At 61.1% G+C, this 24,791-nt stretch overlaps 1 protein-coding gene across 1 annotated transcript; it reads right to left on the reverse strand.

Annotated features, from left to right (window-relative positions):
* Positions 1–274: 274 nt before the first annotated feature.
* On the reverse strand, positions 275–12,127 carry TMEM200B (transmembrane protein 200B). The gene is made up of 2 exons (XM_054223789.1): positions 11,994–12,127; positions 275–2,072 (listed from the first exon to the last, which is right to left on the reverse strand). Exon 2 carries the CDS (start codon positions 2,047–2,049, stop codon positions 754–756), a length of 1,296 nt encoding a protein of 431 aa, XP_054079764.1. The 5' UTR covers positions 2,050–2,072; positions 11,994–12,127; the 3' UTR covers positions 275–753.
* Positions 12,128–24,791: the final 12,664 nt, after the last annotated feature.

A 24,791-nucleotide genomic window follows, 5' to 3' on the forward strand; every position in this document is an offset into this window, starting at 1 on the left:
ACCCTGACCCACGGACAGACTTTGGGAACCGCCGCGCCCCGGCGACTCCGTTTTAATTTCGGGGCTGCCTGCAGCATCCCTGGGCACCTTTTCCATCCTCCTCTGCAAAAAACCCCAAACCAACCCCACAAACTTCGAGCTTATCACCTTATCCTGCAAATATTCGGCACCTGGTTAGAGAGCACCCTTACTCTCCCCAGCCCCCCCCCCGCCCCGGCCCCGAGCATCCCGCAGGTCAGACGATGAGGCGAGGTGGGACCGCGTGGCATCGAGAGAATATTTAATAGCCCCGTCGGGCTTACGTGCTCCGGTCAAGCAAATTTCCCGGTGGGTTGAGGCTGGGGAAGGGGACACCCCCCTCTCCCCCGCAAAAAACACCCACCCCACCCCACTGAAATAAAGTGCTGCGGAGGCCAGCGGGGCTTCGCCCGCCCCACGTCCCCATCCCGCAGTTTGTGCTGGGTCCCAAAGCGAGGGCTCCTCTGGAAAAGCCACCGGGAGAAGGGCTTGTAAGGCCAAGGGCAGCCACCGGGGAGCCGTCGAGAGGCAGCCACGAAACGACATCCCACCCCAGGAGAGGACATCCCACCCCAGGCACGTCCTCGAGCCACGGGTCAGGACCCCCGTCTTGGCATCCGCTTAAAAACGCCGTCCCCAAACCCCTCCCGGCTGTGGGGTTCTGGGGTCACTGGTGGCTGCTGGGGGTCAGGAGGAGGGACTGCGACGTGACGGTCCCCGGGGGCCGCGGGGACCTCAGACCCGCTCACCCCGCTCCATCCCCACCACCCAGGAGCTGGGTCGGGGCTCGCTGCGGCTCGGGGGCTTGCCGGGCTCCAGCAGCCGGTCCGAGGACTCGCCAGTACTTTCCAGTTTGGCGTAACCCACCAGGCTGACGTGGTCCAGCCGGGGCCAGCTCCGGTTCTTACGGTCCTTGATGGGGGCCACCAGCAGCACCCCCGGCCGACCGAGGTCCAGGGACTTGGAGTGTCCCGGGGTGTGGAGCTGCGCGTCCAGGCCGAACTCCTCCGGCTCCGCGCCGGGGCAGCCGCCATCCATGTTGATGACAACGTGGCCACCACCATCACGGCCGTGGCCACCTCCATCATGGTCCTGGCCACAGGGCGCAATGCTGCCGCCCTGGGAGAGCCGTGGGTCTTCAAGGGGATGCTCGGCGGGGCCCCCCTCTGCCCTCTGCCCGGCCCCCCGCGCCGCCACGTCCAGCAAGCGGTTGTTGAGCTTGATGACGGGCAATGCCAAGGCGCCGACAGCCGAGGAGAGAAGGGACTCGGCCCCGGCGCGGCAGGAGAGGCTGAGGTTGGCCTCGGCGGAGGCGCCGGGGCGGAGGCTGAGGAGGGAGGCGGTGGGGGACGCTGCCGGCTGCTGCAAGAGCTCAGCCGCGGTCTGGAGCCTGTTGGGGCCGTAGCAGTCGGACCACTTGTTGCCAGGGCTGGGCTGGCAGGAGAGATCCACCTGGTAGCAGCCCTCCACGCACTCGGCGTTGGCCTTGGGGACGGGCTGGCCGTCCCCGCGCTGGCAGTGCCCGTCCTCGGGGCCGGCGCCCTCAGGGAGACCCGCCGCCATGGAGTAGAGTCCCTTCTGCATCAGCCTGCGGGTCTCCATGTCCCTGTTCTCGTACAGCATGGTGTTGGCGCAGATGAAGATGAAGAGCCCGATGCCCATGATGACGGGGCCGATCAGCTTGAGCTTCTCACTGTGGGGCACGTGGCGCCCGGCGGCCACCTCCCTCCTCATGTCCCCTGCCATGCTGGTGTTCCCCGCGCCGGCCACGGTGCTCCCAGGTCCCCGGTGGGGCCAGTAGCCCACCACGGCGATGGTCATGCCCACCAGGACCACCGAGATGCCCACCATGACGAAGGCTCCTGACGGCGAGCGCATGCGGAGCTGCCCCTTCACCGGCACCTCCGGCGGTGACTTGCGGCGCAGGCGGCGTCCCCGGCGCCGCGGCGGGACGCGGGGGGGTGGTGGCTTGGTCCCCCCCGCCTCCAGCTCCCGCACGGGGCCGTTGGTTTCGGCGCTCTCGGCAGTCATCCTCGCCGGCTCGGCCGCTCCTCCTGCGGGGGGGCAGGAGAAAAAGGTGAGGAGGCATCACTGGGCTGGGGGCGGGGGGGGGCGCGCGTCCGGGATGCCGGGAGCATGGGGACCACAGGGACACTGGGAGCATGGAGATGCTGGGACCATGGGAGCACAGGGACGCCGGGAGCAAGAAGATGCTGGAAGCTCTGAGGAGCACATGGACACTGGGAACAGAGGGATGCTGGGAACACTGGGAGCAGGGGGATGCCAGGAACATGGGAAGCATGGGGATGCTGGGAGCGTGAGGATGCCAGGAGTATGAGGCATGGGAACACCAGGAGCATGGGGATGCCAGGAGGACGGGGACCACAGGGACACTGGGAGCAGGGGGATGCCAGGAACATGGGGAACACAGGGACATCAGGAGCACAGGGATGCTGGGAACACTAGGAGCACGGGGATGCCAGGAATATTGGGAACATGGGGATGCCAGGAACATGGGGAGCACGGGGACACGGGGAACATGAGGATGCCAGGAGCATGAGAGGCATGGGAACACCAGGAGCATGAGGATGCCAGGAACACGGGGACCACAGGGACACTGGGAGCACAGGGATGCCAGGAACACGGGGACCATGGTGATGGTGGGAGCATGAGGACGCCAGGAGCATGAGAGGCATGGGAACACCAGGAGCATGAGGATGCCAGGAGCACGGGGAGCACCGGGACACTGGGAGCACGGGGATGCCAGGAACATGGGAAGCATGGGGATGCCAGGAGCACGGGGACCACAGGGATGCCAGGAGCAAGAAGATGCCAGAAACATGGGGAGCACATGGACACTGGGAGCACAGGGATGCTGGGAACACTGGGAGCAGAGGGATGCCAGGAAAACAGGGAGCACAGGGACACCGGGAGCACAGGAATGCTGGAACACTGGGAGCAGGGGGATGCCAGGAACATGGGAAGCATGGGGATGCCAGGAGCACGGGGACCACAGGGACAACAGGAGCAAGAAGATGCCAGAAACATGGGGAGCACATGGACACTGGGAGCACAGGGATGCTGGGAACACTGGGAGCAGGGGGATGCCAGGAACACAGGGAACACAGGAACACTGGGAGCACAGGGATGCCAGGAACATGGGGACCATGGTGATGGTGGGAGCATGAGGACACCAGGAGCATGAGAGGCATGGGAACACCAGGAGCATGAGGATGCCAGGAGCACGGGGAGCACCGGGACACTGGGAGGAGGGGGATGCCAGGAACAGGGAGGGCACAGGGACATCAGGAGCACAGGGGACACCAAGTCCACAGGCTGCACCACGTCAGGGCCCGGCAGCTTTCCTCTCCCCCCTCGCCTGCCTACTCTCCTCGAGGTACTTCCCTCTCCCAGCTCGGGAGCAGCGGAAGGGCCAAGGGGCTCCCTCCGGCCGCGCTGCCGAAGCCTGAAATCTCACATCCCAACCCCCAGGACCCCGCTGCACCGTCACGGAGACATCGCCGGCATCGGGGGCCCAAATGATCCATCCTGGGTCACTGAGTCCTACGACACCTCCAAAAGGCTGCCACGAGCCACTCGGCTCACCAGCAGCGAGGGAAGGGGCGGTTCATTTGCCTGCTGGGGAAACTGAGGCACGGGCGGCACACGGAAACCCAACCCGAAGGTCGGAGGAAGCCGTACGGGGCCCTGCAAGCGACGCCGCTCCCCGTGTCGCTCCGCTGGCTATCCACACGCGACCTGAAAACCTGAACCAACATCCCACTATCCTCGAGCTGCTCGTCAGACCACGGGACTCACCAACCCAGCGCCCAGGCGGGATTTGAGCTGAAAGAGCCTCTTTTCCTTATCTCCCGCGCCGGGGGGGGAAGCCGACGCGCTCAGCGCATCCACAGGCTCCTGCCCTCGCACACACTGAGATAAAGCTCCGCACCCCGGGATTTACGGGGCGTTCCAGTGTGTTTAATTTTCTCCAGTACCTTGATTTCTAGACGAGCAAGAAGGTGTCAAAATTGCTGCCAAAACCAGCCCGGCAGGGAAGCATCGGCATCAGGGAAGCCACGGCTGGCACCGTCGCGCACGGGGTAAGTGGTGCCCCGCCGTACGGGGAAGCTAAAACACGCTCTGCACGTGTCCCCGACTGAAAAAAAAAAAAAAATCTTTAAAAAAAAAAAAAAAGAAATTAAATAACCTCATGTGGAGGGGAATCGGGTATCCGTGCAGGCCGGCCGCGGCGTGCCCGGCGGCGGTGGGCAGCGTGGCCGGGCAGGACGGGCTGTCCGAGCCCCGGTCCGTGTCCGAGCCCTGTCCCGCATCCGCTGGCGCCGCCGGTTGGGAATGTCGCCCGGGTTCTTCCCGCACCGTGCCGCCGGCGGGAGCGGGCAAGCGCCGCAGGGTGGCCCCCGGCCAAGGGATGCTGCGGAGGGGACTCGCCCCGCCGCCGCTTCTTACAGCGCGAAAGGAGAACGTTCATCGAACACGGCAGCGTCAATATTCCGCAATTAAAAGCCGGGAAGTAAAATCAACGGGGAAAAACCCCGGCAGGAGGAGGGTGACCCTCTAATTTTACTCTCCCGAGACGAATGAAGCACCGAGAGCCAACGACCAGCATCACCCACGGCAGAAAAATAAGATACTGAGTTTTTTGGTCGCCTTCCCCCCCCCCCCCCCCCCGAGTCTTAATCATCTTAAGGTGTTATTAGCATGAGAGGGAAGGAATTAAAGATATGAGTTGCAGGATGACAGCGTGTTCCTGGCACAAGGCTGTCAAGCTGGGACCATTTGAATAAGGGAGATTTAGAGGCAAAAAAAAATAAAAAAAAATCAACCCCCAAACAAAACAACCCCAACCCACAGCCCCCCGCTGCCGGGGGCGGGGGGGTGGGGGGGGGGGAGGAGGGGGGGTGAAACCTTCCTGGGAAAGAAGCCGATAATCCCGCATTCCAAGGCAGGGGGAAACACAAGAAACCCAACGCGACGGTCACCCTGAATGGAAAAAATGACTTTTTAAATATTTGGGTATTAAAGGGAAACAATCGGGCACTCGAACGCATCCCAACGACTGGGGGCTTTTTTTTTTTTTTTTTTTTTTTTGCCTCCAAATGCCTTAATTTAGGTTCTGTCCCAGCTTTCTCTAATTACCATCTTAGATTCCACTTCTCTTAAATTTATATTAAACCCTTTAAATACCTCGCCGGCTACTTAGGGATTAAAATAAGTAAAACCCCCCGAAACCGCCAGAGCGGAGCGAAGGCTTTTTGATACCGGCTTGCGGGGGGGGGGGGGGGGGGGAACTGTGACCTCCCCCGGGGTTCGCGGCCCCCGAAGCCACCCTGAACACCCCCCCCCACAGCAGCCACCCCCTGGTTTTGTCTCAGCACCTTGGATGCGCCTTTTTAAACCCAATTCTGCCGTTATCGCCTTTAACACACACACATCCCCCCGCCCCCCCCGAGCCCCTGCTGGAGCCAAAGCCCAGGCCCACGGGGGCCACGACCCCCCCGCCAAAGTCCCCGGCAGGGTGTTGTGCCGGCTCCCGGCGATGTTCATCCAGGTCGTGCTGGGATGTTGGTCCCACGATTCCGCACTGGATACGTCCCACGGGGGTGAGGCGTGGGAGCCGGGGTGCTGGAAAATGGGTTCAGCAGCACCCAGGGGGTGTCCACCCCCCCACACCCCCCCACACCCCCCCAGGCTGGGTCTGAAATAACTCCATTCCCCGCTCCCTCTTCCCTTCCCCGGGCACAGGGATGGGGATACAGGGATACAGGAGGGACAGGCAGATCCGGCAACCTCCCTCCGGGTGGGGACCCGACCTTGGTCCCCCCCTGCCCCCCCCCCCCGCCCCCGAGCGCCTCTCCCCTTATCTCCCCCATAGCTGCCTGCTTTCTGAAGTTGGAGCATTTAATTGCTCATCGTCGGGGCTGGTTGTTCCCAGAGTTCAAAACCATTATTTTTATTAATAGAATCCCCAAGGTTATATAAGCTCTTTATTAAAAAAAAAAAAAAAAAAAAAAAAAAGAAATTAAAAAAAAAAAAAAAAGAATAGAAAAGCCCAGCGCTGCCATCCAATTCTGCAACTCGCAGACGCCGACACTCAGGCGAATGGATTAATTCAACGCCGGAGCAGCGGCGCTAGGCTGGGATGGGGGTCCTGGGGGTGGTAGGGGGACAGCCCGGTCCCCTGGTGGGGACAGGAGGTGGCCCGGGGCCCCCCCCGGCCACCCCCCTGCAGCCCGGAGGCAGCCGCGGTTCAGCGGGACCCGACGCCTCCGGTTTTGAGGTTTCGCTTCCCCAGCGGGGAGGAATGACGGGATGGAAATGGAAACGCCGTTAGCGTTATGGAGCGAGATGAGGGGCTGCATCCGCCGCTGCCAGGGTCGGAGTTAAGCTCCCAATCCCCGCAATAAGCCCGGCATTAAAATAAACGCAAATATTTCTCTAATCCCCCCCCCCCGCATCCGCCCCCCCCGCCATCACGAAGGCATATTGCCGGCTCCACCCTCCCACCCCAATCCTCTCCCGTCGCCTTCGCAGACAGACGCTCTGAAAATTTGACGCTAAATCCCAACGCATCCCACAACGGCAGAGCTGGCCCGGCGGAGGGGGGGAAAAGCGGAATTTGGGAAGGGTCCCTCCCGCAGGCGGGTCCCTGCATCCCGGGGTGCCCTGGGGATGCTCTGGCCCTGCCGTGACTGTGCTGCCTGCTTGAGTTTGTGGCGTGCCACGGGGCTATCAAAAAGCAGATTTGGCCTCAAAAATCTCCCTGCGGCTGAGGGATGAGGGGCTGCGCCGGTGCCTGGCGGTGCCACCCCGGTGATGTGCTGCGGGAGATGCCAGCCAGCTCGGGGACAAAAACCGCAGGCAGCACTGAGGGCAGCTGCCTCCCCCTGCCAGGTTTATGCCCCTGTTTTTTCCCGGATAACCCCTGGAAAGGGTTTGGGCGCAGGACGGACCCCACCAGGCCAAGCAGGGATTTAAAACTCTGCATCTCCCCGGGGAGAGCGTTTCTATCGCTGCTGGCCTGCCCCGCTCCGGGCTGCGATGCCCGTCCTCGGGGCATGGCCCGTCCTGCACCCAGGATCCATCCTGCACCCAGGATCCCATCCTGCTCCCAGGATCCATCCTGCTCCCAGGATCCAGTACTGTATCCAGGATCCATCCTGCACCCAAGATCCCGACCTGCACCCAGGATCCCCATCCTGCTCCCAGGATCCATGCTGCACCCCGGATCCCGTCCTGTACCCAAGATGCATCCTGCACCCAGGATCCAGTCCTGTATCCAGGATCCATCCTGCACCCAAGATTCCATACTGCTCCCAGGATCCATCCTGCACCCAGGATCCCGTCCTGTACCCAGGATCCCACCCTGTTCCCAAGATCCATCCTGCACCCAGGATCCTGTCCCGTATCCAGGATCCATCCCGTACTCAGGATCCATCCTGCACTCAGGATCCCATCCTATACCCAGGATCCCATCCAGCACCCAGGATCCAGTCCTGTATCCAGGATCCATCCTGCACCCAAGATCCCGACCTGCACCCAGGATCCCCATCCTGCTCCCAGGATCCCACCCTGCTCCCAGGATCCATCCTGTACCCAGGATCCCTTCCTGTATCCAGGATCCCATCCTGCTCCCAAGATCCATCCTGCACACAGGATCCCTCCCGTACTCAGGATCCATCCTGCACCCAGGATCCCATGCCACACCCGAGATCCATCCTGCACCCAGGATCCATCCTGTATCCGGGATCCATCCTGCACCCAGATCCCATCCTTGTGAGTCTTCCGCACCTCACCCCGGCAGAGCATCACCCCGGGGAGCTGGTACCAGGAGCAGCCCAGGCTGCAACAACCGCTCCAGAAATGCCTGACAAACAGAAAGCCCCTCGTTTTCCCTCCTCTTTTCCTAAAACATTGCGACTTTAGAGCCGCTCTCCCGACTTTGGGAATAAACGGAGTTTGAAATCCATTGCCAAATGAGGCAGCAGAGCCTGGAGCGTGACTAAAGGCCGCGGTGACGGGCGAGACCGCCGAAGCGCCGAGGCACCGCGCAGCCCCCCCCTCCCACACAGACCTCGTCCCAGCCCCCCCGGGAGCCCCCGGCACCGCACAGCGCCGTTCCCAGGGCAGGGACGGGGTTTTACAGCTGCTCTGCGGCTCACCCGAAGCATCCTCCTCCCGGGGAGCCTGGGCGAGGAGCCCGCAGCACACCCGACAGCCACATGCCGGAGAAATATTAAATCCAGCTTAGACGGCTTTTAAACTCCTGGGGTGCCAAAGCCCCGGGTGGCTGAGCCCCCCCAAACCCCCCCTCCGCAGGGAAGGGGGACCCAGGCAGCGGGACCTTATAGGTGCGAGGACACGCTGAGCTGCCAGAGCCCTCCCTGCCTCCCCCACCCACCGGAGAAGGTTCGGAGAATGGCGATGACAGTCTGCGCCGAGAGGAGACGCTTAAAAATAACTCCCTTTTTCATCCTAACCTCCAACGCCGCCCCCGGCGCGGGGCAGGGAGGGGATGGCGGGGAGCAGCACCCGGGCGCCCGCTCCCTTCTCCCCATCCCGCCTCCCATCCCGGCGGGGGAGCAGCGTCCGTCCCGACTGGTCCCATCGTCTGGGACGCTCGGGGTGGTTTAAGGCCCCACATGAACCATCATTGTCTGGGATGCTCGGGGTGGTCCGAGGCCTCACGCGGTGCCTCCTCCTTTCCTGTTTTTCCCTGTCCCCTTGGCTACACATTAGAGGTGCTCAGAGAGAAGAAAGAAGAGAAAAAGCCCCCGAGCACCTTTCTGGGTCTCTCCCGGCAGGAAAAACACCCTGTCGCCATCCCAGTACCCACCAGCAGCTCCCAGCCCGGAGCTGCAAAGTCTCCTCCGGGCTCAGTCCCGAGGGGTAAATCTCCCGGCCGCGACCCCGGCGCAAACGCGTTCCCAATGCGGTGACAAAATCTGTCACTCCGGCTTCAGCTTTGGCTGGGGACGCCCGTTAATCAATCATCATTAATTCTGTCCCTCACAGAAGCTTTCACATGAACCCAGTAACGCTAATTGTCACCGTGTGGGAAGGATTATCCCCCTTCCCAGCAGGAACCACCAGCTCCTGGGCTGGGGGGTCTCACGCCTGCTTTTCACGGGGCTTGTGATGTATTTTCACCTTTACTGGAGCGCAGGAGACCCGGTCTGTGACTATTTACCCTCTGCCCGTGGCCCAAAGGTGACGACGGCTCATGGGTCCGAAACGTCCCTCGTTTCTCTCTCCGATTCCCCGGGGGAAGGACGGGATGGAGGAGATGTTCACACACAACCGCCTCCCCCAAGCACTCCCTGCTGCAGACGCCACCTCCACGCCTGGCGGAGGAGCATCTCGCAGGCTTCCCACCTTCAGGTCAACACGGCCCAGATGGCAGCCAGGAGCCACCAGGGCCACCAGTGTCACTTGGAGCACGATCCGGGACAGCAAGCTATAGGGAAAGGCGACGCTGGGGTGGTCTGGGGACACAGATGGGTCTGTCCCTCTGGATGGGGACAGTCCTTGGTGGGCTCCCCCAGGAGAGAAAGTCCCGATGGACAAACGGGACGCAGCAACACCCAGGAGTGGGGAGAGCCCCCAGTGCCACAAGTGCCCCCGGTGCCACCAGCCCCGTTCACCTTGACTTCTCCAAAGTCCTCCCTGCTCCCAAAACGGGGCCATCCGCCAAACCCCCCCCCCGCCCCTCAGGCAAAGAGAAGTGCGTGGAAACATCCAACTGATTACTAATTACAAGAGCTTGCCTTACCCAGATTTGCTCTGCTAATTAGACTAATCTCTACGGCTGGGAAACGAGCCGCAGTCACCCATAGCGAGGAGATCACGCAAGGCGGGTGGATGCTTAACTCATGTCAGACCCCTGCGAAGGGGATCGTCGTTCCCGGCTGCTTCTGACGGGCCATTGTTTCAGGAGACAATGGAAACGCCGCAAATTTGGTGTTTCTCCTCCAAGCTGATGCCGAAATCAGGACATCTGCATTGCTCAACTTTTTTTTTGATATGAACCAGATGCAAATAATTAATAAATCCGAATCCAAGATAATGCAGGCAAATCTAAATTTAAACGGAGAGCGGATTTCTAATGGCAGCTTTTTGCTTGCTCGGAGGAGGAGGAGGAGGAGGAGTGGGGTGCTCAGGGGGATTTCCTGGGAGAATTCCTGCCTCCGGGAAGCGGTGCGGGGTGGCTGGGCACCCCGGGGAAGCAGGCTGCAGCCAAGCACCTTGCAAATCCTCATGGCCGAGAGAAAAGGAAGGAAAAAAAAAAAAAAAAAAAAAAAAAAACCCGTAGGCTGGGATTTCCAGGGAATTAGGACCAAACTCTTTCTGAATTTGGCACCTTCCCCGCTGCTCCTTTGAAAAAATCCCTGCCAGCGTGGAGGGAGGGAGGGAGGGAGGGGACTCCGGGGGGTGCCAAGTCCTCCCTGCTCCCAGGCATGGCCCAAGTTATCCAGCGGGTACAAACACACAGAACCCGTCTCCTCCCACCCAGGGACCCGCACCCCACTCCGCCTGCCCGTTCCCAGCTGTATTCCCAGCTGGGATCACTCTTGCCGCCAGCATTTTAAACCTCCCGTCTCCCCGATTTCACGAGCAGGAATCCAAACCCACCTGGAAGCGAGACGGGAGCCGTGGGTCCGGCTGCGGTTGTTCCCCCCCCCCAGCCTCAACTCCAAGCCGCAAAGCAGAGCCCCTTGTGCCGAAAAGGCCCTCCCGATCCCGAAGTCCAGGAGCTGCCGGGATAATTTCCACCCACTTCTCCTCTCGCCCGTGTCTAACGCCGAACCCTGCGCGGGGATCTGCTGCGTGGCCGCCCCTCGCCTCACCCCTCTGCCAGGAGACTCGGGGAACCGCAAAAACTGCTGGGATTTGGCCACTCCAGCCGGCTGCTTCCCAGGTGCCTGGCTCCGGCCGTGCCAGGGGGTGTGCGTGTCCCTGTGTGGGCTCACACACGCGTGTGCGGGCACATCTGGACACCCCCCCGTGTGTCGGTGTAGGCGTGCGAGTGTGCGGGCTGTGTGCGTGTGTCCGTAGGTGCCCCGTGTCCGTGGGTGCTCTGTGTCCGTGGGTGCCCTGTGCCCATGGGTACCCCGTGTCCGTGGGTGCCCCACGTTGGTGGGTACCCAGCGCCTGTGGGTTCCTGGTGCCCATGAGTGCCCAGTGCCCGTGGGTGTCCTGTGGGTGCCCCACGTCCACGGGTACCCCGTGCCCACGGGTGCCCAGTGCCTGCGGGTACCCCACAATTGTGGGTACCCCGTGCCCATGGGTGCCTGGTGCCTGTGGGTGCCCCATGTCCGTGAGTGCCCTGTCCCCATGGGTGCCCAGTGCCCGTGGGTGCCCCATGGGTACACCGTGCCCGTGGGTGCCCCGTGGGTGTCCCCTTTTTCGTGGGTACCCTGTGCCTGTGGGTACCCCATGCCCGTGGGTGCCCCCTTTTTCGTGGGTACCCTGTGCCTGTGGGTACCCCATGCCCGTGGGTGCCCCCTTTTTCGTGGGTACCCTGTGCCTGTGGGTACCCCATGCCCGTGGGTGCCCCCTTTTTCGTGGGTACCCGGTGCCTGTGGGTGCCCCGTGTCCGTGGGTGCCCTGTCCCCGTGGGTACCCCGTGCCCGTGGGTGCCCGTAGATGCCCCGTGGGTACCCCCTGTCCGTGGATGCCTGTAGGTGCCGGGTGCCCCGTGTGTGCCCGGTGTCCCTGGGTGCCCGTGGGTACCCCCTGTCCCTGGGTGCCCGTAGGTGCCGGGTGCCCGGCGGGTGCCCGTGGGTGCCCGGTGCCCGTGCTCACCGCCGTGCCTCCCGCACAGGGTCGGGGTGCCCGGGGTTGATGCGGGAGCGCACAGCCGGTGCCGTGTCCGTGTCCCCGCCGTGGGTTCCCCCCGCCTCCCCAGCTCCGGGGCTCCGCTCCCCCCTCCGTCCCCTCGTCCCCGCACTCACCGGCGGCCGCCGAGCCGCGCTGCTCCCGCCGGGGCCGCTGCCGCTCCCCCGGGGGCGGCGGGCGCTGGGCTCCGCCGCCGCGGCCGTGGCCATGGAGCGGCGGGGGCGACCGACTCCCAGCTCCCCGCTCGCCCTCGCCGCCGCCGGGACGTCTGGGGCTGCGAGGCGGGAGGGGGGCGGGGGGGGGGGGGCGGCGGGTTCCGCCCGGCCCCGGGTCCCCGCCCCGGCCGCGGCCCCGCGGGGGGGCGGAGCGCGGGGGTGGCGGGGGCGGGGGGGACGGGGGGACGGGGACAGAGACAGACGGGACCCCCCCGCCCCCCCGGGGGCGCGGCGGGGCCGGCGGCCGGTTGCCGCCCGTGGGAAAGTTGCGATGGGGGACGGATGGGGATTTTCCTGCCGCCGAGAGAGTCCCCCCCCGGCCTCCGCCGCCCCCCGGGTCCCCCCCACCGGCCTTTCCCAGCAGGGACCCCAGCCCCCTGCGCAGGATGGGACCCCCCCCGCTGCCTGAGGGGATGCTCAGAGCCCAGGGACCCTTCTCCAGAGCGCAGACCCCCCCGGCCCCGTGGCCTACGATACACCAGTGGATCCCATTTCTCCCCGCCAGGCGCTGGGACGGGGGCTGTTGTCCTTTCCCAGAGCACCGGAGAGTTCAGCAGTTGGGATAAAAGCCCTACCCCAAGTTAACTTTGGCAGCCGAGGCGACTGATGCAGCCCCCCCCACCCCGCAAGACGGTGTTTAAAGCAGGATCCAGAGGCACTTTTTCCTCCGGATGGGCACAAAGTGGAGAGCATCGGCAAGGAGCCGGCTTTGAGCGCAGCGCTTTGCTTTTCTTCCTCTGAACTTGCCGAAAAGCTGCACGCAGACCTCTCCGCCAGCCCCCAAGGATCGTGGTACTGCATCCCTGCATCCCCATCCCCACGTCCCCATTGCTGCATCCTCACATCTCCATCCCCACGTCCTCAACCCTGCATCCCCGTCCCTGCATCCCCATCCCCACATCTCCATCCCTGCATCCCCATCCCCACATCCCCAATTTCTGCATTGCCATCCCCATATTCCCATCCCTGCCTCCCCATCGCCGCATCACCGCATCTCCATCCCTGCATCCCCATCCCCGCATCCCCACATCTCCACCCCCACATCGCCATCCCCGTCTCCCCGTCCCCGCATTGCCATCCTCGCATCCCCATCCCCACATCCCCATCCCTGTCCCCACATCCCTGTCCCTGCATCCCCATCCCCATGGGGCAGCGAGCTGTGCCCCACGGCTGTAACCGCCGGCGTCACACCACAATGCACCGAAACAACCGACCCCAGTTCTCACCAACACATTCACGCACCGCCACACCACACCGCGCTGCAAAGTGCTGAGGAGATTCGGCCTCGTTACACCCCCGAGCCACCGACGTTTTGCAGGCAGAGAGGCTGTTTAGCAGCCTTTAATTAAAAAGGCACCGAGCTCACATTCCCCCCCTTCCCCATAACTGTGGTAACTCGAAGAGCATCAAACCAGACCCCCGCTCTCCCCAGGGAGCCACAAAACATAACCCTGCAATTCCCCGCGTGACTCTGTCACCCCGCGGCCTGAAAGTAAATGCAGAATCCCGTCGGCCGGCCCGAGGGCAGGGAGCACCGGCCTGGAAAGGATTTTAGGGGTAAAGCTCAGAAACGGGGCGCAGGATGCCGGGTTTCCTGCCTCTCTCCATGGGGGGAGCACCATCCAGTGAGTCGATGACGACGAGAGGAAGGAAATCGCCAGTTCTGGGATACGCTGCGGAGATGCTGCACGGGGTCGTCTGCCCCCGGCCCCCTGCCAGGCTCAATTAAAGCAGCATTTGGGAAACTTTGGAGCTTCTGGAGCGCCGAGCGCTGGGGCAGGAGGAGGATTATAGCTGGGGGTTCAAGTTCAAGGTGCCAGCTGCACCGCTGGCCCGGCGCCAGGCCGCGCTCCTCCCGGCTACCCGGGCGAGCTAACCCACGCAGCCGCCCGGGGAGGGAGGAGGTTTGACTTGGGCTTTTCATGCTGTTCGAGCGACGCGTTCAAAGTCTTCCTTCCCTACCACTGGAGACCATCTGGGCACTCCACCATCCAGAAGAAATTAATGCTTTTGAGCAAAAATTTGACTTCCATTCAGAGGCTGTACCTGTGCCAGCCGGAGCCGGCCAAAGAGCCGGAGGGGGGGAGCGGGGAGAGCTGGGCGCCGGCAGCTTTAGGAGCGAAGGGTCAGCGCTTTTGGCAGCGTGGGCAGAGGGGGGGGGACCTGGCAGTCAGGCACTGCCCAACCCCACGCAGGAGCCTGCTCAAAAGCAGGTTTCCAACTGCAGGTCGCCCGGTGATGCCCCCAGCGGGTCGGTCTCCCCACGGGTCTTCCATCAACGCGCTACAAGACGCTGGAGGCGGCGCAGGGGAGAGGGCGGCTGCCCGCGGCTCTCCAGGGGCTAAAGCTGGGCCGTGCAGGGGATGAGGACGGGCTCAGGGCGGGAGACCCTCCCTGCGAGACCCAGCTCACGGAGCGGGAGGCGGATGTGGCAGGTGCCCTTGTCCACGCAGGCAGCGGGATCACCCGGGGAGGAGCAGGGAGGTGAAGAGGGGAAAAGAACCCAGCGAGGACAAAAGTGACAGCAGGGAGGGAGAGGAAGGGGCTCCGGAGCAGGGCCCGTGGCAGGACCAAAGGCTCAGAGCACTTTCCCCGACCTCTGGGAGAGGGTGGGCAGCGCGTCGGACACGTCTTGGATGGGGAGGAACAGCAAAAAAAAAACCAACGTGAAAAAGACTCGCCGTCACTGTCACTCTTCGGAGAGAGAGAGAAAAAATGAAATCTCCTGCTAATTGGGCACCTCCTCTTGATTTTGGGGGAGGGAGGGGATCTGAGTCCCCCTTGTTTCAAGCTCCGGGGACCCTGGCAAAGCCTCCTCCGCTCTCTGCCGCCTGGGCTGGGGACTGAGGATGGAGGATGGAGAACTAGAGAGCGAGCGATCGCGGCCAGGATCTGAGATCAGAGAGAAGGAATGTTGTTATGGAGAGGCTGAAAGCTCGGGGTGGGGATGACTCATGCTGGAGAACATACAGCTGTTGGGAGCGGGATTTGGCACCGGCTGGGCCGAGGCTGCGGAGCCTTCCCCATTAGCAGCGAAGGGAGAGAGGAGCCTCCGCGCCGTCTCCGATCTGGCAGAGGCATCTGCCAACCTGGGCTGGAGGTGATGGGGAGGGGAACGGCGCCTGCCAAAGCGGGGTCACGGCCCCGGAGAGGTATTTTGGGGCAGCAGGCAGGGCTTAGAAGTGAGTTTTCTTGGCTTGGGACCTGCAGGGGCTTTTTCTGCTTTGGGCTGGGGGCGGCGATGCTGCCCTGGGGAAGGGGGGAGTCGGAGCAGCGGGGATGGGATGGGGCTGGATGGGTCAGCTCCGGGGCTGCAGCCGTGGAGAAGGACAAGGTGTGAAGCAGACATCCCTCTCCTTTCTCTAGTAACGGGGAAACTGAGGCACAGAGCGGGGACGGGATGTATTCCCACCAAAAAAAGAAAAAGCCTCATGGCGGCTGGTGCTCACCGCTGCATCCCTGGTCCATGGTCCCGCACTTCTTGTGCTGGGAAGAGGCATTTGGTGGCTGGAAGCCACTCTTCTGGCTGAGGTGTCAGGCCACCGTCCCTTCCTGGGCTGCTGGCAGGGCACGAGGGCTTCCATCTTCCATCCAGCTTCCATCCATCTTCCATCCGCTTCCACCCAGCTGGAGATGCCGTAGCAGCTTCCCCAAAATTCCCAAGTTTGCTGCAGAGAGAAGGGGGAAAACCCCTTCCCCCCACGCAGCGAAGCCAAGGCAGGCGGGGAAGGAGGTTTGAGCAAGGCATGAGGCGCAGGAGGATGAGCCAGCACCTTCCCAAAGGCCCTTTCCGAGCAATTTTTTTGGTATCACGCCTGGAAATAACCCCAGCGCCAGGTTCCCAGCGCCGTGGGATAAAAAGCTCCATGGGCTGCTTCGGAGGTGGCTCCATTTCAGTGGTAAGTGAAGCGACTGTAAATATCAACAGACTTGTTATTAATCGTGTTCTGTAAATGTGGAGTCATTATCTTTATGTCCCTGGAAAAGTAATTATCTCTGGCTTTTCAATAAGAACTTGGAAAAGCCTAAAGACTTGAGTTCTGGAAATGTCATCCGTCCCCATGTAGAAGAAAACCTGCGTACCTTCCCAGATTAATACAGGTTAACCAAATTTACGCAATGGCTGAGCTTTAATCAATTTCCACAGCTTTAAGTTAAATGCCTCTTCTCTTCCCAGTGATTTATCATCCCGATTCCCAAACTTTGTCCTGCGCTGCACAGATCGTACTGTACTGCGCGACGCTGTATTTTATCCTCTTCCCAGCAGTACCCGTGCTGGAGACAAGGTGGGATCTGATTTACGGGGTCTCTCCTCCGCTGCCATGGAAAGCAATTCCTCCTCGCCTGACCAGGCTCCCGGGTCGTGGAGCTCCGGCTCAAGAATTATTCCTTCCGTACAAACAAACCCAAAAAGAAACGTTTTCCAGTTGAAGGGAACAGCAAGCCCGTGACCCCAGGCCAAAACGCAGCTCTGCGAAGCTTTACCCAACTGAAAGACGGCAGAAACACATCCACGCTTGACAGAAAATATTTGGGAAGATAACATTGCCTGCTGCACTTACATTCCTCATGCTCCGGCAGCCGCTGGGGGAGAAGAGGAGGAAGAAGAGGAGGAGGAGTGAGACGCCGCAGACCCAGGACCCGCACTCGCCAGAAGCCACTCGGCCACCGCGTTTCCAGCTCCGACGAGGCAGCGTGAGCACGAGCTGGGGGGGAGGAAACCGTGCGTCGAAGTGGGTTTTAATCCCCCCCCCCCGGTGTCTGCGAAGCAGAACGCGTGCTGGGTGCGATGAACGGAACAGGGAGCTCGAGGGAAGGTGCTGTCTCCCGTCGCGTACGTACCCACCACCTCGGCAGATGGCTGGGCTGCGGGTCGGTGCCTTCATTTTAAGCCGCCAGAAGCATTAAAGCGCTGTTTGGGGTTTGTTGGGTTCTTTTGCCCTGGAGTAGCTGCGTCTGGCCATCGCTTCGTTTGCTTGGTCACGTACGGGATCGAGATCCTGACGGCAGGAGGGGACCATCTAGGAAGGGTTACCCCAAAATGCACCAAAAGACTTGTCCTCCTAGGTCTTTGCCAGACTTCAGAGCGGTTCCTGCATCAAAATATTTTGTCATTTCGGTTATATTCTAAATTACTAAGCATTAGCGCTCGCTAATGTCGAAGGGAAGAAAAATAAAAGCTGGGGTGAAGCGCTTCAGCTGGAGCTGGGATGGGATATTTCACAGAAATGCAATATTCTGAGATTGCCTTTTCATTTCAAAATGAGCCGTAACGTCTCCAGCTCCACGTGGGCTCCTGGGGCAGAAGGGAGTTTGTGTTTTCAGCCCTCTCTTGCTGTGCCGGAGCGGGCAGGGTCGGCAAAACCCCGGCGGTTCAGGAGAGGCGAGGGATCTCCGTGACGGCTCATCCTACAGGAGAAATCCCAGGGGGAATCCGAAGAAACCGTCAGGGCCAAATTTTCCCGTACACAGAGGGAAATGCGTTTTCAGCCCCTCTTTAATGGAATTGCCGGACTCCTCACCGCAGGAGCTCACCAAAAAGGGAGAACTCAGCGCGATGGAGAAGCGCCCACTGGGCGGCCAACGAAGGCGATCGATGGGGTGACATCTGCGGCCGCAGCAGCCCTTCGGGTACCGGCGCTCCGACGGGATGGAGCTCTCTGGGAACGCACTGTCCTCCGCATGCCCAGCTCCCACCCATCCCTCGTTTATCCCCTCCCTTATTAAATGACACCCTCGTTAGCACCCGGCCTTCATTAGCAGCTTGCTGGCAGGGGGAGAACGCTGCTCCCCGCTCGCAGCCGGACAGAGGGACCCTCTCGGCAGAGGTGACACCGACGGGGTCTTGCAATGTCCCCGCTCTTTGTTGCCCCCCGGCAGGACACGGAGCCCTCCTGTGCCAAACGTCCCCTTCCCAAAACGCTTCCACGCTGGTTTCGCTGCTGCGGAAGCCGAGCACCCCAGCTCCGTCACACGAGGAAAGCCGCAGGGCTCAGGCGTTTGGGCAGCCACGAGAGGAGAATGTCCCCTCTCCGGCCTCGGTCCGCAAGCTGAGGACACACCTTAGGTCAGCTCATTAAATGGACTTTATTGGCAATTAAGACAGGACGAGGGGCAATGGTTTAAACTAGAGCAGGGCAGGGTTAGATCAGCCATTGGGAAGAAGTTCTTTCCACTGAGGGTGGTGAGACACTGGCCCAGGTTGCCCAGAGAGGGGGTGGAGGCCCCATCCCTGGAGACATTCAAGGCCAGGCTGGATGAGGCTCTGAGCAACCTGCTCTAGTTACAGATGTCCCTGCTGGCTGCAGGGGGTTGGACTGGGTGGCCTTTAGAGGTCCCTTCCAACCCAACACATCCTGTGATTCTGTGATAACTGAGCCCTGAGTTCCCCAAATACGGCGGATACCCCCAAAGCAGAGATGTGCCCTCACCCGTATTTGCTCACTCAAACGGTGTCTCTCGCCGCGTCTGAGCAGCAGCTCCCCAGCCAGCCCCAGAGAAGGCTCCGGTTCTGCTACCAAGCCTCTAAAAGATTAGTCATTTAAAAAAAAAAAAAAAAAAAAGAGAGACTATAAAAATGCAATGGCCACAGCGTGTTCTTGTACATTAAAGTTAGGTACCGCCGGTCAGGTAGGAGCAGGAGGAGCCTGAGCAGCGTCTCAGCACTAACACATTTATCTGCTCCTCGACCCAGCAGCATCCCTGGAAGGTTATCGCATTTATCTGCGTCCCTGCTCCAACCAACATCCCAGAGGCCTCGGGAGGGGGGAGGACTTGGGCAAGATCCCTCGGCAAAGGAGGCGAGCCCAAGCTCAGACATAAAGCTTTTTTGATTTGGGATATTCGGCTTCATCCCTGGATACAAGCTCATCCTCTGCCGTCCTTTCCTCGGCAGGTCCGGATCCCCTCTTCCCACGTGGCTCCGCAGGCACGGAGCCGCCGCAAAGCACAAGGAGCATCTCTCGCTTTCCAGGGCTTGGGAGGATACGGAAGGCTCCCACGCCCCCGGCCGCGATGCTGCCGGCCGGGCAGCCCTCCCAAGGGGCTCGGCGGGGGGTTTCAGCCCTATGGCACCAGAACCCCAGCAACGGCCCCCCCCGCATCCTTCCCATCCCCATCCCCAGTGACACCGGTCCGGCAGCAGGGCTGGAGCCGCAGCCTGGTCATGTTTGAAGGCGACGGTGGGAAAATTAAACAGGCGTGGGGTGGAGGTGGGGGGCCAGAGCAGGGCGTGGGGTTTGAAGCGAAGAGGGAACTGAAGGGCAGGGGCACCCCGGCGTTTACCAGCATCTTTCAGGGGGCTCATTTCCCTCCGACCCGCTCAGACGTGGATTTATCTCAGACACTTGATTTTCTCTCCCCTGGGAAAGTCCTGGCCCCATCCGCCCGGCGGCTCAGCGAGATGAGATGTTGTGGTGGCCTCATCAATGGCCACAGGGTTTACGCAGGGCTGGGACTCACCCAAAGGGCACGTTTCCACCCAAAGGGCACGTTTCCACCCAAAGCAAGCCAGAGCGGAGCGTGTTTGCCACCTGGTGCAGGCGGCGAGCGTCTGGGAGGAAGGCAGAGCAGCTCTCCACAGCTTCATCTTTGCAGTCGTCTTCTCTTGAGTCGAGAAGATCAAGAGGAAGAAGAAACAGAGAGGGGACGTTTGCCAGCATCCATCTCCTTGGATGCTGAGGATGGAAACCCAGATGAAAACCTGGCACCCCATTTTTTTTCCAGGAAATTCTTTGGGCTCCGGCATCTCGCTGTGCCTGCCCTTGCCAGCAAAGGCCGGGCAGGGACGGGAGTGGGCTCCATAGAGCGGGAGCACCGAGAGCTATTAACGCTAATGGGTGGGAAGTGGCCATGAATAAATCAGCAGCATCTTTCCAGCCATCAAAGCCTGAAACCCTCCCGTAGGAGCGCAGAGCGGAGGCGATGTCAAGCGGACGCGTGTTTGGTTCATCATAGGGGTATTCGATGCCGGTACCTGCAAACCCAGGAGACTTGGCCCCACGGACCCCCACCCTGCTGCCACGGGGTGGGGGGAGGATTTTGGACCTCACCCCCCAGCCCCACGGAGAAACCCCCTCCCCCAAGGCAACCCTGAATATCGGCGGAGCCTTTCGTTTCTGAATGCCTCGGGGCTGGCTCTGCGCAGGGGTTTCGCGCTTGCCCTGACCTTCCCAGGCCGCAGACGGGAGAGGAGACGCGGGGGGGCATCACCGGTTCCACCCTCCCTTTAACCAGACACATCCTTCTACCTCCAACCGTCCAGCCTGGCCTCGGTAATCCCAAATCCTAGGTATTAGGCATTTAATCTTGCATTTTATCATGTCTCCTCTTACCAGGGGGGCTGAAATTAAAAGGGAAGCAGGGAAGAGCTGAGCTTCGGCGGGTTTAATTGGTTCTGGCTGGTGGATAAGAAGGAAGGAAGGAGGAAAAGGCAGCGGTTTCTTTTGCTGGCTTTCCTTGGCGTTTCCCGAGCGGCTATAATTATTCCGGGAGAGGGGAAGAGACGCAGCCTCAGGGGAGGGAGGGGAAAAAATGCCCCCTCCCCGGAGAGAGGAGGACTCTGTGTTCGCGTCTCAGCCAGCCCCGGGCATGAGGGAGCCGAGCGGCTCCGTGGAGCCGAGCCAGCGGCCTGGGCTGGAGGCCCACGGACATTATTTTCCATGATGCAAACTGGGAGGGGAGGTGAGGGGAGAGAGGCCGAGGCGGGACGTGGACAAGTCAGGGGTTTGGTGCCTTTGATGTCTCCTCCTGCCACGCAGGAAAGCTGGAGGCTCCAATCCAGGCTGGTGCCGCGGAGGGTCCCGCTTGGGACAGATGCTGAGCACTGGAAGTGGCAGTGGGATGAACTGGGGCCAGAGCCAGAGGGATGCGGAGCAATGAGCTGGGGGTCGGGGATCCCCATTTCCGAGCGCTGGAAGCTCGGCAAAACCCAGACATTTTGCCTGTGGCTCCCGGGCGGTACCCAGCACAGGTCCCCGCTCCCCTCTGCGGATGCCCTGCAGGTCCTGGGATATAAAAATCCCAGTTTCCATTCCCTCCCCGCTCCTGCACGTCCTCCGGACACCTCACTTTATGCTCCAGAACAGACGTCCCGATGCAGGAGACTTCACCGTTAACGCCACCTTGCCAGTCACGCCTGGATCCTACTGATGCTCCTCAGAAATGGAGCTGCCCTGGCTAATAAATGCATTTGTTTAATTATCATTGGCAGAGTGGAGAGCCTTTAATTGCACTTCCCTGCCCCCCCGCCCCCCCCGACATAACGAGGGACTGTACTTTGACCTCAGTTGAAGCATCAATTAGCAACAGGTAGATAACATTCAATATGCTATTTTCCAGATAAAAATAAGTAGATCCACAGCTGACGGGATACAAGAAAAAGCCCGAACGGTGAAGCTGTAATCCCGCTTTTCCACATTTACCAGGAAAAAGCCGGATGCGGGAATTCCAGCATCCCACAGCACTGACCACCGGCTGCCGGGGCAGGGCACTGGGAACCGCCGTCTGGGATGCTGCAAACTCCCAGCACCGCCAGGCTGTGGGAGCTGCTGCACGTCATTAGGAAGAAGATGAATTTTGGAAGAACTACGCGCACTTAAAGAATAATGCAACCTGCCAGGCACTTAACGCAGCCCAGACAAATGGAACCGACCGCTGGAGCTCACCCAGGTAAAACCGCCAGAGCCAGAGGGCCCTGGGGACGGGCGAGGAGCTGGGGGATGACGTAGGACACCTTCGGACCGAAATCTGCCAGGTCTTTCCCTGGGCGGGCGTGGAGGGGGGGTTACGGCTTTGGAAAAGGGGAAGGAGGAGGAGGGGGGACCTCTCGCCTTGGGCTGATGCTCCGCAGCACCCGGGAGCCCCCCGCGCTCGCGGGATCAGGCTGGGCCATCGCATCCTCACTGCCGGAGCACTCATCGTTCCCGCTCCGTCACGGGCACTGCCGGGCACACGCGGGTGATAAATGACCCAGAAACAGGCAGTTTCAGGCCACCAAAGTGGCAAATCACCCTCCAGCAGCGAGCCCGCTAGCCCAGACCGTTTTCCCTGCTAAAGACTGCAATTAAGATTAAAGTCAGAATTTTTGCAGCAAATGCATTTTCACCTCAAAATAAGAAAGAAGAAAAAAAAGAAAAGAATATGATGGATGAACCCTGCTCTCTCTCATCTTCTTTACAGCAAGCTCTCTCCGCTCTACCTCTGCTCCAGTGCCAGCCGCAGCCTCCTCCATGTCCCTGTACATCAGGAGCTGGTGCCTCTCCAGACGCTTCTTGCGGGGCAGTTTATAAATTTCCAGCCGAAGGCTCAGCCCTGACACAGATCACTCGGAAATGAACGGAATAAACCCTCCCCGCCCTGTGTCGCTGGGGCCGCAGCATCGTCCTTTCCAGCCTCAGCCGAACCTCCCAGCTCTGCAGTCTGTCCGTGGGGCCCAGAGCATCCCCCCTGCCCCATCGAACAGCCGCGACGTGTCACCCCCTCGGGTGTGATTGCCGCCCTCCGCTGGACAAAACTCCCGTCCCCTTCTCCGGGATCCCCCCGGTGCCCAGCGGGGAGACGGCTTCAATCCCACTGGGACGCAAGGTGAGCACCGAGCGCGTCCCTGCTGCGGCGCAGGAGGGGGTTTGCAGGGAGAAGGCAGAAGATGCTCAAAGCTCCTGGCAGCCGAGTTGTGCCAGCAGACGCCCGTTCATCTCACATTCTCGTATCCGGAGAAATAGCAGCGGTCTGGAATACGGCAGGACCCCCAGCCTCCTGCAAGGCCAAGGGCTGGCTGCAAACGCGCAACCTAAATACGACAGGAGAAGACATTTTGGTGTCCCCTGCCCCACGACGCGCACTGGGAGAGGGGGCAAGAAAAAGAGACGTCGGGATGGTTTCACGTCACACCGGCTACACACACATCGCATGAGCATCCCCGAAATGGTCAGTGTCCCAGGCGGCCGAGCACAGCGGGGAAAGATGCCCACAAATCCCCTTTTGCAGCTTAAACCCGTCATGAGAATCAGGCTCTGCCCGCTCCCAGCCGGCCGAGCATCCTCATCCGTATGGCAACCATCAACTGGAGCAGTTTGCACCATGCACACACACACGCACGCACACAAAAGCTCGCTCCCCTGCCAACCTCCTGCCCTTCCTTGTGCGTAATCAAGCCCACATGCTAACGAGCAGGCGTGCAGAGCCGACCTGCCTCCCCCCCGCGGACAGCCCTTGCCGGGGTTTACCGCACAACTCGCCTTGCCGAAAGGAGCCCGGTGCGAACCCTCCTGGCAAAAGGACGGCTCAGCCTTTCCCTGCTCCGTCGTGGGGAGAAACACCCAAAAGCTGCTTCTCCGGACGCTGGGAACCGCCGCTGTGAGCTCCGGCTCGCCCGGGACAGGTTTGGACGCGGCGGTGGTGCAGGCGGTGGAGTCATTTTACCAGCAAAGCCAGTAACGCTGTTTGCAATTAAAACGGCCCAGCCCTTCCCATTGCGAGCCCTCGCCTCTCGCCGCCGGACCTCAGCGAGCTTCAAAGCCCTCGGCTGGAGTTTCTTGGCACCAGGCGAGTTTTCCCCCCCTCCTCTCCAAGAGCTTGGCTGGAAAGGACGCGGCTGCCCGGGGGGACGGCGGGGAGCAGAGGTGAGGAGCCTGGACGCACAAAGAGAAGTTCAGGAGGGGAAATAACACCCCGTTACCACGCTTTGCTGAGGAATTTCACCCAGGAAACACCAAGCTTCGTACAACCCATCCCAGTCCATAAGTGCCTATATATATATATACATATTTGTGTCTCCATAACCCCGGCGGGTCACTGCAGCCCAGCGGCCCAACGCGAGTCCCGAGACGGTCACAGCCCAACGGCCGTCAGCGCAAAGACAACGACAACCATGACAAATGCCGGCTGTAATCCCTCCGGAGAGGATTAAGCCATGCTGAGTTCAGAAATGAAGACGTTTTATGGCCACCCAAGGACTGAGCAAGGGAGGAGACACACCAGCAAAGGGACCCGGGATGGAGTGAGCGGGAACAAGCAGAAACCGGGGGTATTTTGAGGAGCAAAAGGGATAACTTTCGTTTAGGCAACCTGACACTGTTTCCCCCAGCAAGTTTTCAATTATGGGCTGGCTAACGGAAAATCCTGTAATAATTATGTCAGTGTTGTAATGTTATGGAAAATACCGTAACGAAATCAGGGCTGCGCCGGGCTCCTCCAGCAGCGTGGGTACGTGCACAGGCTGCCCCGTGCGCCCGCTCCCCCCCCGGCCTCTCCTGCTCCCTGCAAAGGTTTCAGGGCTCAGGAACCTTCCTGGTGCCCAAAACGCCACCGTGGTGCAGGTGAACACCGTGGGTTTCTCCCACTGTAGAGCATGGGCTTACAGTGGGAGAGCACAGGAGAGGCGTCAATGAAGGTCTCCAGGCGTGGTGGCTCATGAACCCCCTCTGCTCCGCTCTGGGGAGACCCCACCTGGAGTCCTGCCTCCAGCCCTGGAACCCTCAGCACAAGAAGGACATGGACCTGTTGGAGCGGGGCCAGAGGAGGCCCCAAAGATGATCTGAGGGCTGGAGCCCCTCTGCTGTGGGGACAGGCTGAGAGAGCTGGGGGGGTTCAGCCTGGAGAAGAGAAGGCTCCGGGGAGACCTTCCAGCCCCTTCCAGTCCCTAAAGGGGCTCCAGGAAAGCTGGGGAGGGGCTGTTTGCAAGGGCATGGAGCGACAGGA

Source organism: Rissa tridactyla, chromosome 18 (assembly GCF_028500815.1).
Source record: "Rissa tridactyla isolate bRisTri1 chromosome 18, bRisTri1.patW.cur.20221130, whole genome shotgun sequence".
Lineage (NCBI taxonomy): Eukaryota > Metazoa > Chordata > Aves > Charadriiformes > Laridae > Rissa > Rissa tridactyla.